Below are 14,662 nucleotides of genomic sequence, written 5' to 3'. Positions count from 1 at the left end.
GGTCGGTGCCAACGAGTTGATGTTGGCGCTGGTGCTGGTGCTAGGGTGGCCGCGCTCGAGTGGACGAGAAGGGACGTTCGCAGCAGGCCGACACGACGCATGCTTGGTTGGGGTGATACGAGACCCACGAGAACGAGAAGAACCAATAATAACGGAAGAGAAGGGGAATGTCTTGTGTTTGTGTCTTCGATGATGCGATCGCAAGAAGAAGAGGGAAACTTGACGCATTGCGTCCTTTCACGTCTTGGGCATGGGCTTGCCCTTCCAGTCGTAGAAGTGGGACGCGAGCTCGGCGAGCCACTGCGCACAAGAAGGGATGTGTGTGTGAGCCACAACGGCAGAGAAGCGGTGGTGGTGAAAGAGAACAAGGAAGTGGTAGTAGGTACGGTGGGTTCGATGACGGTCACGTCGCGCATGAAGTTCTTGGTGGTGGAAACGACCTCCGAGTACACCACCCAGGCCGGTGTGGTGTTGAAGAGCATCGACGACGGATGAATGTGCAGAGTCTACAGGAAGCAAGCAGGCGTAACGGCGGTAGCGGCGGGATGTGAGCAGAGTGGTGGGTGGGTCCTGTAGCCACGTGGCGGTACGTACCTGGTGCGACTTGGCCGTCTTGTAGGAGCCATCGGGCTGCAGGAAGGCCGCATTGGCGAAGAAACCACTCACCACGGCCTTCCGTATGGGCACCGTGGCATCGGGAATGTCCGGATTGCCCAGCGCCGATACCAGCGGCACCTGCATCGACGATGACGTAGCAGTCGGAGGATGAGTTGCCTGCCATCACCCGCGCTTCTGAGCGATCTGGGTGGTTTACCTTGTAGCGTCGCAGGTAGGCCCGGAGCTGGTTTCTGATCTCCACAGCGCGCAGCATGACCCGGTGGTTGACGTAGTGCTCCTTACACCACTTCTGCGTCTGGTTGTTGCGCATAAACTCGTTGAACACTGCACGCACGCACGCCAAGGTTAGGTTTGGTTAGCGCCATCCCGCCGGCAGGAGCAACAAGGAACAGGCGGGCTCGCCGTACCGTTGAGCCAAGTGAGAGTGTCACCCTCGAACACGGCGAAGCGCTTCCGCACGGCGTCGACAGTGTTGCGAAAGTCTCGCGGATACACAAAGACCATCTGGACTGAGAGCATGGCAGCGATGGAGAGCACCTCCTCCGAGCAGCCCAGCTCGCCGGATTTGAGCAGCTGCCCATGAAAATAACAACAAAAAGCACTCCACTCGTGAGAATCGAGCCAAGTCGAGCAGGCGAAGTGCTGAAGCATCCGGTACCATTTTGCCCAGCGTGGGTCCGACAGGCAGCTCGGCGAGGGTGTAGCCGATGGGCTGGGTGAGCTTTCCGTATTCATCCAATGCGCCCAGAGCATACAGCAGCTAGTGGAGACGATGGAAATCGGGTCCGTAATGAGTGGTGTGTGTGCGGTTGTGATGCACATGAGCGAATAGAGGCATCGGCGAAGTACCTCGAGCGCCCGCATCATGCACTGAGAAGGAGGTGGAGTGGGGAACTCGAATCTAAGCACGTTATCAATGCCCAGCGCCTTGAGCTGCAAGAGCACCGGGGCCAGGTCCGTCCTCTGCATTTCAGGGATGGTGTTGACTCGCATGGCACGATAGGCCGCCTGTAGACACACGCACAACGTTACATACCATTCAGTCGAACACAAGCAAGAGAAACTGAGAGGTCGCCAGTGAGCACCTCGGTGTAAAGACGGTAGCATTTGCCGGGTCGTTGCCGTCCGGAGCGACCTGCTCGCTGATCGGCTCCCGCCTGGGCGACCGGGACTACCACCAACGCTTCCATTGCTGTGGCCGGGTTGTACGCTTTGATCTAGAGCCGCGAGCGAGGTACACGCACACTGGTGTGAGGACGCGGGGCATTATTTGGGAGTATGTACGCACCTTGACGAAGCCTGAGTCGACAACGTAGACAACGCCATCGATTGTGATCGAGGTTTCGGCGATGTTGGTCGCCACGATTACCTTTCGCACATGCTTGGGCATAGTTTGGAACACCTGATGCGATGGAGCGGGAGGGGTGAGTTGCCGAAACAAAGGGAGAATGACCGTACGACGAGTGTCGTGCTACCTTCATCTGCTGTGCACCAGGCAGGCCCGAATAGATGGGCAAAACCGAGAGACTGCGCGGGCTGCCCGGCTTGAGGTCGCCTGGTCGAATCCTGGATGAGGCAAATGGGCGGTGCACATGCAAGACGGTCAACAGGCTGTCATCATTCGTTGCGTCACACGAGGCAGAACCCCCAGCACGTACTCCGCTGCCCGCTGTCGAATAAGCTCGACGGTGTCATCGACCTCTTCCGAGCCAGTCAAAAAGACCAGGACATCGCCTGCAATATCGGGACGAGAAGTGTGAGCCAAGGCAGCTTGGAATTTGCAACGCAAGAAATTAGTTCATTCGTACCTGGAGGCTCTGTTTTGTGGATGTTGATTACGGTGTCAATGGCTGCGTGCACGTAGTTGTCCGTTGGCTGCTTCAGGTAGAAGATGTCCACGGGAAACTGTCGCCCTGCACGTGAAGAAAATGGTGTGGTTGTTGTCAGAACAGCACGCTGGAGCATCGAAGGCCGAGGGCACGTGGCTGGTTAGTTGAGAACCTTCAATCGACAGGATGGCCGCAGTGTCGTTGGCGGGATCGGTAGTTTTGTTGGTGTTGAAGAAATCGGCCAACTTCTGCGCCTCGAGCGTGGCAGAAGACACAATTAGTCGCAGCTCTGGCCGCTTCCGTTGGATCCTGTCGCCGATAAACAAATGAGCACCCCACTCCATTCGTAGTTGCGCCATACATGAACTATGCGTGCAATGTCCGAAGACGTACTTCTTGAGGAGCCCCATGAGGATATCGGTATGAATGCTGCGTTCGTGTGCTTCATCGAGCCTAGGAGAAGCGCTGGTGAGAAATGTGACAGAACATGTCGGAGAACGCAGGTCTTGTGACGTACATGATGACCGAATACTTGGAGAGCAGCGGATCGAGCATGGTCTCTCGCAGCAGCAAACCGTCGGTCATGAACTTGATCTTGGTCTTTTCGGCTTCCGTTTTGTTGTCAAAGCGAATGGCGTAACCGACCTAAACATTCGAACGTTGCGGTGCGGGTGCAGGCGCAAATGCGTGCAGGCCAGTTCCATGTCAGTTGACTTTCGATAGACTAACTACACGGAGCACTCGTACCTCTTCCCCAAGCAGCGATCCCATCTCCTGTGCTACTCTCTCCGCCACTGTTGTCGCTGCCACTCGCCTAGGCTGGGTACAGGCCACCACTCTCCCTCCCTGCCAGCAGCACACAACATGCGGTTCGACTGTGAGCCGTCTTACCCACATCCCTCGTGGGCAAAACACGGCCGTGGTGGGGCGCAAAGGTACCTGAGTCCAGCCGGCTTCGTGCAGGTATTGGGGAATCTGAGTGGTCTTGCCCGATCCCGTCGAGCCAACGATGACTACAGTCTGATACTTCTCCACCAGGTACAGAATGTGCGTGCCTGCAGGTAGGTGACGTCAATGGGCTGAGACCGCAAGCTACAGTCGACAAGGCACAGTGCAGCACGTTGCAAAGCGCACGTACGGTTCTTGAAGATGGGGAGCCTTTGTCGCTGCTGGCTCAGGCTGAGCTTTTCGTTCGCATTGAACACCACAAACTAGCGATTTTGAATGAAGATTAGTCAGTGCACGTGGCAAATTGGGCAATTGAATGCGTACGAGATCCTCTTTCTCCGTCTCCCTGTCGAACTGGCCAGTGCCAATGCCACATAGTCCCTCCGGCGCCACCGCGCCCGGCTTCCAGAAGCCGGGCGACGCCTTCTCGCTGTCTGGTCTTTCCATCTTGTGCGGAGCAAGAATTTTATGATCTTTTTCTTTTTGTATTTACGCTACAGCCTGGCTTTCTTTTTCTTTTTCTTTTTCTGGTTTGTTACATTACGAAGGGAACGGGCTGCTGGCTTACGTGAAGCTGTTCCCCTTCAACCTCTTTGTTCTCGGTGTCTGGATTCCATTGCACCAGGAGGTGGCTTCCCTGGTCAAGCCTCACCTGCATCCGTCGGTGGATGTTCCTGGCTGGGATCTTCACTTCGAGCTCCACCACGCCGTCATGCATCAGCGGCGGCAGCTCGATGGTGGTCGTCACCACTTCTTCTCCCTCGAGCCTTGGCCTGCTTTCGAAGAAGAGCTTCCCTTGGACCAGCAGAGAGACGCCACGGTAGGGTCCAGCGGGGAGGTTGGAGAGGTAAACCGTGAACGAGTCCTCGTGCGGCTCCAGGGCCGACTGCACCGGCCGACCGCCTGTAGCCCTGTGGTAGTCGTCCCGCCCTTTGGTCGCGTCTAAGACCTTGCTGTCGACCAGTCGATCGCTGTCGTTACGCAAAGGCAGGGTTTGTGTGGCCAGCATGGTTAAATGTTGTTGCTGTTCGTGTGCGCTGACGCTGTGAAGTGTTTGGTTTTGTGGATGTATGGCGCGATGTTGGCTCTTGGCTCTGAAATACTGCGTGTCACGCAGCTGCGCCCAGGCTACAGAAGGACGGCGTGGAAATCGCGGGTACTCCTCCGTGCCCCCAGAGCCCCAGGGAAGAACGAGAAATTTCAGGTATTTGGGTGTTGTGGGCGGTGGGTGTATTTATTGCTTGAGGGCGGTGTGCAGCTGGGCGTTGATCTCGTCCACGTTCACCTTCCCGCTCTTGGCGCCAACCTGGTAGGCAGTCACCTGTGTCGAGGAAAGAGATGATGGGATCAGTGATCGGCCGAGTGCCTCAGTGCGCATGCGCGAGCAAGCGTACGTTCTTGTTGGAGAGCAGGTATGCGAATCTCTGCTTGAGCAGCTCGGGCTTGACGGCGACAGGGTACTGGAACGAGGCGAGGTAGTGCTTGGCCGCCTCCTCGGCAGAGATCTTGGTCAAACCGGCCGCAGAGTTCGGAGAGACAAAGACGATGGCAGAGGGATGAGGAGCCTGGTGGCCCTGCAGGCTAAGCGGCACGCTAAGGCTTGTCTTCCTGCCATCGTCCATTCACAGAACAGGTTAGGAAAGAGAGCGAAAAGGGAGGAAGGTTTGCGGGGGAGCCTTACGTCGTCTTGCCGCCCTTGGTGGCGTGGAACACAAGGTCTCTGCGATAAAGAATATGAGAAGTAAGTGTCTGGAGACAGAAAAGGGCCAAGAGGCCAAAAAGGATGGCGCACCCTCTGTTCAGCGCAAGGGAGGCGTCAGGGTTGGCGACGGAAGCACCGTCATACATGCGGCTGACGCCCTCGTTGGTCCAGAAGTGGCCGTGAGCACCGAACAAATCGTTGCGGGGCTTCTGCACAACAAGACACGAAGGAGGGCAGGTAAGCGCGACTTACGTCTTTGAGCCAAGGGTCGCGAAAGGCTGACCTGTTGGAGAAGGCCGGGGCCGAAGAAAAGAACCGACTTGCCATCCTTGGTGAGCGCCGAATCGCACTGCAGCGGAAGCGCGCCCTGCAGATTTCCCGAAAGGTGAGTCTGGTATCATGGCCGAGTGGCCCTTCGTGGCACCCGAGTACCTTCTTGCCGAGCAAGTAGGTGGCCAGGGAAGACACGGCCTGCTGGACGGCCTCAGGAGCGTTGGTGCCGGCCACGAAGACCTGGTTCGTCTTGAAGTTGACCAGGGTGAACCTGTCACTCGACACACCAAGCGCCTCTATGGATCGTCGAGGCAATGTCAGGTTCCAGACACTGTGCCAAAACGCTCTCGCAATGGGCTGGGCATAAGAGGAGGGGAGCAATACCAGCAGTGGCCTTGAGCTCAGGGGCGACAAATACAGTGATGCTCTCCTCGAAGTCCTGAATGTTGACGGTGGGCTGCTTGGGTATCAAGTGCCTACAGCAGAACCAGGTTTTGGACACAATCAGTCTCGCCGTGTGGTGGCAACGAAGAGAAGAGTGGAGGGGGATGAACGGAGCAACGTACTTGAGGAGGAGGGCAGTGGTGGCGCTGGAGACGATGAATCGGACCTTCTCCTCGGCGGCCGAGTGCGAGCCGACGGCACCATCGTGCACGAAAAGGTACCTGCCCTCGCTGAGGAAGCGGCGCACCTGACCAGCGCAAACGCACCGTGTCAGCTTCTTGCTCTTCACACCCACCGCATAACCAGCACAGCTGAAGGAGCGAGCACCTCTTTGGAGACGTTCTTGGCCACACCGTCGTTGACGACGCTGGCATTCTCGGGGACGAACATGAGGTCGACGGGGGCAGCCTGGCCCTCGGCGGGAGCGGGCGGGGGCGAGGGCAGCACGAAGTAGTGGCTGAAGGCGTACTCTTCCTCGGGCACGGTGACGTGCAGCGCCTTGTTCTTGTCTGTATTGTAGACCCACAGAGCGACGAGGATGAGACGCGAAAGGTGGCATGGGCAGCGAAACTGGATAGGAAGCATACCGGCAGCGGCGTTGGACAGCATCTGGAGGCCTCGCGAATGGAGATTGTGGAAGGCCTCGCCGTCCTAATTAATGCAGGAAGGTTTCAGATTAAAGCGCATGTTTCATCGTAAATTGAAACCGCGTGCGTACCTTGTTAGGGATCACGGCGTACTTGCAGATGGTCCAGTTGAGCTCGTAGGTCTTTCCCAGCCTCTCGCGAGGGAACACCACAAAATCGAGGTCCTCATCGGGCACCACTTTTTTCTGTTTTACATTCAATCCTTAACATCACTGCCGAGACGGAGGAATGGGCTCACATTCTTAGGGGGCGTACCCAGCCCTTCCTGTTCTTCAGGCGTCTGTAGTCGAAGAGGGCGGAGGAACGAGGCTGTGTGGACGGCGCCGTCGCCGCGGCGGCCGGGGCCGCAGCAGTGGCAAGAGTACGCGCGGAGACGAGGCTGGACCCCATCTAAAGTGACCCAACATAGAACATTAGCGCCGTAAGCTGATTAGGCCGGGGGGGGGGATAATTCTATCGTGGGAGCACAATTAGCCGATGGGAGTAGTTACCACCTCGGTGGCCTTTACGCAGGCACCACTCGCCACGGCTCTGCCACCCCGAACGCTGGACCGCAACATCATTTCAGATAGATAGAAAATAAATGGTCGCCTTCTTGGCTGTAATCTTTCCGCCTGAAGGAAACGCCAAATCAACACACCGAATAATAATGTACGAGAAAATGCATTTCTTTTCATTCTCTCTATCTCGCACAGAGCCTAACATGCACGAGCAAGCGGGAACGAGTTCGCTTCGGCCAGCGTTTAGCGCAACCTTGGATTGGGTCTTGAACGCCTCGCAGACATGGAGGTGCGGTGTCTCCTCCCCTTTCTCTATTCATTCTCTCTGTCGCGTTTTTCTCTCTTTGAGGGGTAACGCCACTAACCTTCACCCGGGCCAGAGTCGGTCTGCGTGTTTCTAAGTATGGGTTGGAGCTCCGCGCACCGTTCGGGACGAGCCACTCGAGCACCTCGCGCCGTGAGAACGCGCTCATAGAGGTGTGGGTGGAGGTGCCGCAGCAAGACGGCAGCAGCGCTGTGACCGTTGGCGTGGGCGAAGTGGGCCTCCCGCCCAAGAAGCCCGCTGCCGGCTACCTCTCGGATTTTGCCGACGTCGAGGGCTACGTGCGCGCTTTCGCTGCTTCGGTGCCTCTCCCGTGCTCTTCTCTTTGTCACCCTCGCGTTGTTCCCTGTTGATCGAGTGTGTGGGTTTCACTCCGACACAGTTGCAAGGCCGGGCCGTGAAAGGAAATGACCCTGAGCCGTATGACCCTTTGCAGCCTTTCAAAGTTGCAGCCAGCGCGGGTCACTTCTCAGCCCTGCGAGGTATCACATCGTTCATTCAGGGCGGTGCGGTTGCAACGACCTGCTAACCCGTGCCATTCAATGCAGGAGAGAACCCTGATGAGTTTGCTCGGCTCGTGCGGACGCTCTTGCGCGCTTTGGACGAGGAGCCCGCCAACGTCGATCCCGCCTCCCGCTTCGCTCGCAGTGGCATCGAGGCTGCCGTGTTGGATTTGTTCTGCGTTCACTCCCGCATTCCGGTGCGCCCACCAATGTTATTCTGAATTGGCACCTTCATCTTCGCTGACCCTGGTGCGTTCCTGCATGCAGCTGCATCAGCTCATTGGCATCGATGTCAGCAAGGAGATCACAGAACAGGGTGTGCCTCTCGGCAGCTCTTTCTACACCATCGCGCTCAATCCCGACGTGCAGTTCATGTTGCAGCAGGCCCGGAGCTCGCTGAGCTTCACGCCTTATCTCAAGATCAAGCTGGATTCAAACATTGAGCAAGGCACCGAGCCTCTTTGCACGTACCGCGTACTGCTGGTGCTCACGCAACTTACCGTCCTTGGCTTGAACGTTTACAGGGCAGGCGATTCTGAACGGTATCAAGAAAATCATCGAAGAGGAGTTCACCGAGTACCCCACGTGGAAGGTAAACACGATCGTGTGAATGTGCGACATCAACGCTGGCCAGGACTCACCGACAGTGCTGCTTTTTCAGCTTTGCATTGATGCGAATGGAGCGTGGAATCCAGAGGGGTGCATTGAAATGCTCAAGGTTCTGAAGCCACTGAGCGATCACATCTACATGCTGGAGCAGCCATTCCCCACCACGCTGCTCAAGGTGACGACTGAACCTCCTCTCTGAGGTGCCTTCACAATATTAGCACACACTAACACGGTCCCGCATCCAGGAGCCCAGCGAAGCCGGCACCCAGGCATGGAAAGTAGTCAAGGCGGCCTATGAGAACGCCGGCATTCCCATCTTCGCGGACGAGTCCATGTCCACTGCCGCGGACCTCCCTCTTCTTCTGGTACAGTCTCGGCTCACGCACAGTTCGGGCCGCACTCGCCTGTACCGCTAAGATCGGTGTTGGCCCGTCATTGTGCAGGACTTTGTGCACGGAGTGAATGTCAAGCTGGAGAAGGCCGGCGGGGTGCGAGCCGCTCTCGAGGCGCTCCTGCAGGCCCAGAAGTTCAACCTCAAGTTGTGGTACAAGCAACTCCCTTTCCCCTTCATCAACATTGCTAGATGGCCTGACACCTGTGGCTCGCTCCCACAGGATCGGAATCATGGTCGGCTCCCGGGTCAATTGTGGAACCGGTGCGCACCTGCTGCCCCTGGCCACCCACGGTGACCTTGACGGCTCCCTGCTCACCACTGAGGACTCGCAAGTCCACGAAGGCGGCTTCGTCTGGGGTGAGGGCCAGTACCGTGGCACAGTGTTCCTGCCCACTGGCCTCCACGGCATCGGGGTCCGGCCCAAGCCCGCCAGCGCCCACTAAATCAGCTACTGCAAGAGAGAAGGCACACCACATTGAGAAAGCAGGAAAGGCAAGAGGAAAAGCTGATTTGTCGTTCCTTTCTTTGTTGTTATCACATGCGTCATTTCCGGCATGGCCGCAGCGAATGGCAATCAAACGACAACGATTGTCAATCAAAAGAGCGGGAGTCGCCCCCTGTGCCACCAGTGCCGTGTTCTCATTTCCTCTCCGGCGTTCCTTTTTCTTCTTCACGGCCGTCGCCTTCTTCATACTCAACTTGCCGCGTTTGGCAAACGGTAACCGCCTCTTCTTGGCCTCTTTGTGTACTCGCTTCGCTTTTGGTCCAGGGCTCGCTTCGCTTTCGTTCTTTTCTTCTAATCCCCCCCCCTCCGTTTCTCCGGTGACGACGCACAGCAGCTGCCGTGAGAGAAGAGGGCACAAGGACACGCCAAGGATCGATTTGAGCCGACAAGAAGTAAAGGCAAGATGACCGAAAGGAAGGGACCCATCCCTCATCTCGCCGATCTGAAGCAGACGTCCTTCGCCAGCACGTTGGACAGTCTCTCGCGTCGCGGCCAGAACAAGGATGAGGAAGGCTTCATCATGGCCGGCTTCGGCATCAAGAAGGAGAAAAAGAAGAAGAAGCTGAACAAGCGCGAGAAGGAGTGGCGTGCGCGACGCGAGGGCCTCCCCATCGAGGGCAGCAGCAGCAGCGGCACCAAGAACGTCACCTTCGCCACACCCTCCTCGCCCGCCTCCTCTTCGGGCCTGGCTACTTCGCGCCGCTCTTCCGAAGGCGAGAGCTCGCGCGATTCTGAAGAGGCCGTGCGGATCGACGTAGAGGAAGATGACGATGATGATGATGACTCGTTCGCCCCCGCTCGCGGCCGCAAGGACGTCGACGAGAACGAGAAGGCGGCCCTCCTTCGCATGCGATTCAACTCTGAGAGCGAAGGGGTCGGCAGCGGCAACAGCAGGTACCCTATGGACAGCGACGACGATGACGACGACGATGACGATGACGATGATGGTGAGCGAAGCATGATGCGATCGTCGTCGGCGCGATTCGACCCTGCACAGCAGCAGGCCAACAAGAGCTGCGCCGCCGAGCTCGGTGAATACATGCAGGAAATGGGCGAGGATCTCAAGGCCAATCTGGGCTACATGAAGGACAGCCTTCTGACCAAGGAGGGCTGGCTCCTTACACTCAAGCGCATTAAGGCCGATTGGCGCGCCGCCGGTACCGTGGGCCTTGTGAATCTGCCCCTCTCCATCTCCCTTGCTGTCGCCGCCGACAGCGGTCCTGTCCCTGGTACGCACATGATCTCGCGTCGCCTCCATTAATTGCCGCTACAAGATTTTGGAGTTTAATCCAACTCCATCTTTTCCTGTGCACAGGCGTGTCCACGGCCATCTGGTCGGGTCTCTTTACCGCCGCCTTCGGTGGCTGCGTCTACAACATCGTCGGTCCCACCGGTACGATCGCGTATTTGTCTGTTGCTTTTATTTTTTATTTTTTTAAAAAAATTGTAATTCATAAATTAATTCTCTTCCCTGAGCGCAGGCGCTCTTTCCGGTATCCTGGCGAGAAATGTGTCGATGTACGGCGTCGATTCGCTGCCCTACCTGGCCATCCTCACCGGCATCATCTGCCTGATCGTGTTCCTGCTCAAGTGGGAGCGCTACGTCCTGCTCGTGCCTTCGTCCGTCATGGAGGGCTTCACTGTCGGTGTCGCCTTCATTATCGCCCTCAACCAGGTTCGTACCATTTCTTCCCTCTTTTCTCTCTCTCTCTCTCTCTGTGTGTGTGTGGTGTATCACGAACCATCGCGCACAATTTACTACGGTGTAGTTCGCTGACTGTGTCTGGGATGTTGCATGTCACACAGATCAACTTTGCGCTCGGTCTCGGACAAATACCACGGCACGAAGAGTTTGTATACAACGTCATGGAATCATTCCGCTACGCAACCGACACAGGTACACGCACTCATTCATCCTTGGCTGGCCGGCCGGCCCCTTTGTACGCTTTATTGTGCGCAGCGTGGTCTGACATGTCGCCGTGGCATTTATCGTGCGATCCTCCAGATCCGTGGTCGTTAGGCCTGTTCCTTTTGTCGGTGACGAGCCTGTACAGTCTGATGATGACCTATCGCAAAATCCCGTGGGTCATCATCCTCTGCACGCTCGGCATCGTCCTCGGCTACATGTGCTCTCACGACGTACAACTCCATCTCTTCACCTTCACTTCGTTCTTATACTTTCCTTCATTCTTTCTCATTCTTTCTCACGCGCTCGTTGGCTGACCTCTCATTCGCCATCGCCACTTTGCAACGCAGTACATCCCGTTCCGTCTTCAGACTCTGCAGACCCGCTACGGTGATGTACGTTCGCCAAACCCGAGACATGCGCTGGAATGGAATGGTGCCCGGGCCGAGTCTAACGCGCTACGCTTTGGCTGGTGACCCAACGCAGCTCGAGTTCGTGTTGATCTCGTGGCCCGAGTTCAAGCTGAGCTACATCACCATCGACTTCCTCTCGTCGGCGCTGTCGATCTCGTTCGTCGCCCTGCTGGAGACCCTCATCTCGGCCAAGATCGCCGACACCATGACCAAGACCACCTTCAACCAGCGCAAGGAGGTGTTCGGCCTCGGCCTCGCCAACATCGTCACCGGCATCGTCGGCGGCATCCCCGCCACCGCCGCCTTGGCCCGTACCGCCCTCAACATCAATACCGGTACACCCACCCACCGTCGCCACCACCCCGCAGCGCACTGTTGCTGACTGTCGACACAACCAACGACAGGTGCGACGTCGCGTATGGCCGGCATCCTGCAGTCCATCTTCGTGCTGCTGCTGTCGTTCTTCCTGCTCACCTACTTCAAGTACCTGCCGCTCCCGATCGTCGCGGCCGTGATCGTGATCGTGGCCATTCGCATGGTGGACCACCACCACATCGTGCGCTTCTGGAAGATGGACAAGACCGTCTTCTTCCTCACCTTCTTCGTGGCCGCCATCTGCGTGCTGATCGAGCCCACGTCCGGCATCGTGGTGGGCATGGTGCTCGCCCTGCTCATGTTCTCCGACATGACCTCCCGCATCCACTCGGAGCTCGTCATGACCGACGACGACGGCAGCAAGAAATTCGTGAGCGACAAGGAGATCCAGGTCGGCGAAGTCGAGAAGTCCAAGCGCGAGCGGAAGAAGCAGCACCTCAAGGAGCTCAAGTCCGCCGCTGCCGACGAAGACGTACGCACTCATTCTCGTTCCTGCGCCTCTCTGGCATCGCCTTGTCCGACACTCAACCGATCGATTCGTTCGCTGTTTCTATGGTCGCGTGCAGCAAGAGGCCCAGCCCATCGTGCCCCGCTCGGAGGTGCACAAGGGCAAGAACGCCGCCGTGTACCGTATCTCCGGCCAGCTCACCTACATCAACGGCTTCGCCCACAAGAAGTACCAGCTCGCGCCCCCGCCTCCTCTACTGTCGTGTGTGCGCTGCTCACCACACCGGTGACCCCTCTCCTCTTCGCAGGCGTTTGCTGATGTTCCGCAGCTGTGACTGCATCGTCATCTCGCTCCGTTACCTGTACTACATCGACATCGACGGTCTCGATTCCCTGCACGAGGTGATCGAGCAGCTCGAGAGGGAGGGCAAGCTGGTGCTGCTGTCGGGCGTCAACCTGGGCGTGTCGGCGCTCATCTCCAAGGCCGACTGGTTCCTGCGCATGGTGTCCGACGGCAAGGTGTTCGCCACCTACATGGACGCCCTGGCCTCCATCGAGGGCGGCGACGACGTCGAGCTCGGCAAGATCGTCAACGTCCAGAACTTCTAATCATAATAATAATAATCCCTCATCTGCCGACCAGCCATCATCACCATCGCCATCACTTGAGGTCCACCTTCTCCGCGTGGTGTTGTTATTTTATTATTTATTTCATCCAACCGCTTGAAGTTGTATTGGAGGGCGCAATAAACGGCGAGTAAAGTCCTTGCGATAAAAAATATTCAAGCAGCTTCAGACACGAGCCTGCTGGCGGGGGAGATGGCGCAGCCTGCTATGGTAGTACAGACACTAGCCTGCTGGCGGGGAGGCGGCGGGTGCTGGGGCTGGTGGAAGCGGCACGTATCGCCGAATGGTGGCGCACAGGAGCGCCCGATCGAACGGCTTGCCCAACCTACAGGGGAGAAACACACATCCGTCGAGGTTCAGATGTAAGTCTGGGAGGGTGTGAGTGAGTGTGGGGTGTGAGTGAGAGCACACACCAGCCGTCCATGCCCGCCTGGGTGCACTGGGCCTTGTCGTCGGGTGTCGTGGAGGCCGTGAGAGCGATGATGGGGATTCGGTGTTGCTTGTGGTCGAGCTTCTCCTTCTCCCTGATCCGGCGAGTCGCCTCCAACCCGTCCATGATCGGCATCTACTCGTAGGTGAGTGTGTGCGTGCGTGTGTCTGTGCGTGTGTCTGTGCGTGCGTGTGTCTGTAACATACGTGGCAATCCATGAGCACGACGTCGAATGGACCCTGCTCGTCGAGCACGCGGAGGCATTGCTCGCCGTTGCAGGCCACCGTGACACTGCTCCCGGCGCGCGAGAGCATCTTGACCCCGATCTTCTGGTTGAACGGGTTGTCCTCCACCAACAGCGCCTTCACCCCCAGCAGAGCGTCGGCGCTCCTCGCCCGGGCCTCGCCCGAGGAGGTCAGTGGCGTCGTCGACTGCGTCGCTTCTGTCGGCAGCTCGTCCGTTTCTGTTGTCCTCGCCGTCGTCGTGTTAGCACTCAGCGAGCTCAGTGGAGAACGCACTTGGGAGGAGTACCGCTGGCGTGGGGCAAGGGGAGGGAGAACCAGAAGGTGGAGCCCTCGTTGCGCTTCGATCGCACCCCGATCTTGCCGCCCATGAGGCGCGATAGTCGCTTGCAGATGGCCAGGCCCAACCCGGACCCGCCGAACATGCGCGTCGTCGACGCGTCTGCCTGCGTGAAGCTCTACACGACCACATGGCCGCGTTAGTTTTCACTATCACACCACATGGCGGTCGTGTAGTTACCTTGAACAGCAGTGGAAGATGATCTTCAGGAATGCCGATGCCCGTGTCGGTCACCTCCACCGTGATCTCGTCGGACGAAGCGCAGTGTTTGCCGGAGCAGTCGGCCCGCTCTGTGGTGGGGTCGTGCCCGCTCTTCTCCTCCTCATCATCATCCTCTTCCTTGCCACCGGTGCAGCACGCAGGTTCTGATTGTAGGGCACCGCAGTTGTTTTTGGTGGCTTGGCGCGGCGCAGCACTGGAGGACACGGAGATGGTGATGGTGCCGCCCTCGGGCGTGAACTTGAGAGCGTTGGACGCGAGGTTGAAGACCATCTGCCGAAACCGCAACGGGTCGCCCAGTCGGCGGAGGTGTTCGACCTCGATCATCTGGCGCAATTCAACGTGTTTCTGCTTGGCCATGGGAAGCAA

The 14,662-nt window shown here is 57.8% G+C and overlaps 5 protein-coding genes and 1 pseudogene across 5 annotated transcripts; 2 read left to right on the top strand and 4 right to left on the bottom strand.

The window, feature by feature from the left end:
- Window positions 1-237: 237 nt before the first annotated feature.
- On the bottom strand, window positions 238-3,842 carry ACA1_313900 (premRNA splicing factor, putative; the record flags this gene model as incomplete). Its single annotated transcript, XM_004340623.1, has 19 exons — window positions 238-300; window positions 387-506; window positions 595-735; window positions 815-942; window positions 1,026-1,191; window positions 1,277-1,378; window positions 1,468-1,626; window positions 1,704-1,835; window positions 1,907-2,020; window positions 2,094-2,184; window positions 2,277-2,352; window positions 2,427-2,531; window positions 2,620-2,756; window positions 2,841-2,912; window positions 2,965-3,092; window positions 3,195-3,293; window positions 3,387-3,502; window positions 3,586-3,658; window positions 3,720-3,842. 19 exons carry the CDS (start codon window positions 3,840-3,842, stop codon window positions 238-240), a joined length of 2,145 nt encoding a protein of 714 aa, XP_004340671.1.
- Window positions 3,843-3,930: 88 nt separating this feature from the next.
- Window positions 3,931-4,404, bottom strand: ACA1_313890 (uncharacterized protein; the record flags this gene model as incomplete). The annotated part of the gene is made up of 1 exon (XM_004340622.1): window positions 3,931-4,404. The coding sequence occupies one exon, from the start codon at window positions 4,402-4,404 to the stop codon at window positions 3,931-3,933; it is 474 nt and encodes a 157-aa protein (XP_004340670.1).
- A 225-nt stretch (window positions 4,405-4,629) lies between these two features.
- On the bottom strand, window positions 4,630-6,851 carry ACA1_313880 (annotated as a pseudogene).
- Window positions 6,852-7,244: 393 nt separating this feature from the next.
- Window positions 7,245-9,232, top strand: ACA1_313870 (racemase, putative; the record flags this gene model as incomplete). The annotated part of the gene is made up of 10 exons (XM_004340621.1): window positions 7,245-7,250; window positions 7,364-7,564; window positions 7,720-7,789; window positions 7,832-7,983; window positions 8,054-8,269; window positions 8,316-8,378; window positions 8,448-8,570; window positions 8,641-8,760; window positions 8,839-8,939; window positions 9,010-9,232. 10 exons carry the CDS (start codon window positions 7,245-7,247, stop codon window positions 9,230-9,232), a joined length of 1,275 nt encoding a protein of 424 aa, XP_004340669.1.
- A 465-nt stretch (window positions 9,233-9,697) lies between these two features.
- On the top strand, window positions 9,698-13,044 carry ACA1_313860 (inorganic anion transporter, sulfate permease (SulP) subfamily protein; the record flags this gene model as incomplete). Its single annotated transcript, XM_004340620.1, has 10 exons — window positions 9,698-10,523; window positions 10,610-10,687; window positions 10,776-10,969; window positions 11,101-11,191; window positions 11,300-11,420; window positions 11,581-11,635; window positions 11,687-11,948; window positions 12,018-12,460; window positions 12,555-12,664; window positions 12,744-13,044. 10 exons carry the CDS (start codon window positions 9,698-9,700, stop codon window positions 13,042-13,044), a joined length of 2,481 nt encoding a protein of 826 aa, XP_004340668.1.
- A 240-nt stretch (window positions 13,045-13,284) lies between these two features.
- ACA1_313850 (PAS, putative) lies at window positions 13,285-14,620 on the bottom strand (the record flags this gene model as incomplete). Its single annotated transcript, XM_004340619.1, has 5 exons — window positions 13,285-13,387; window positions 13,476-13,627; window positions 13,699-13,955; window positions 14,024-14,180; window positions 14,255-14,620. The coding sequence occupies 5 exons, from the start codon at window positions 14,618-14,620 to the stop codon at window positions 13,285-13,287; spliced, it is 1,035 nt and encodes a 344-aa protein (XP_004340667.1).
- Window positions 14,621-14,662: the final 42 nt, after the last annotated feature.

The sequence above is a fragment of the Acanthamoeba castellanii genome, assembly GCF_000313135.1.
Source record: "Acanthamoeba castellanii str. Neff unplaced genomic scaffold scf7180000083835, whole genome shotgun sequence".
Lineage (NCBI taxonomy): Eukaryota > Discosea > Longamoebia > Acanthamoebidae > Acanthamoeba > Acanthamoeba castellanii.
Note: the sequence above shows the minus strand (reverse complement) of the source record. Positions and strands in the feature narration are given on the sequence as shown.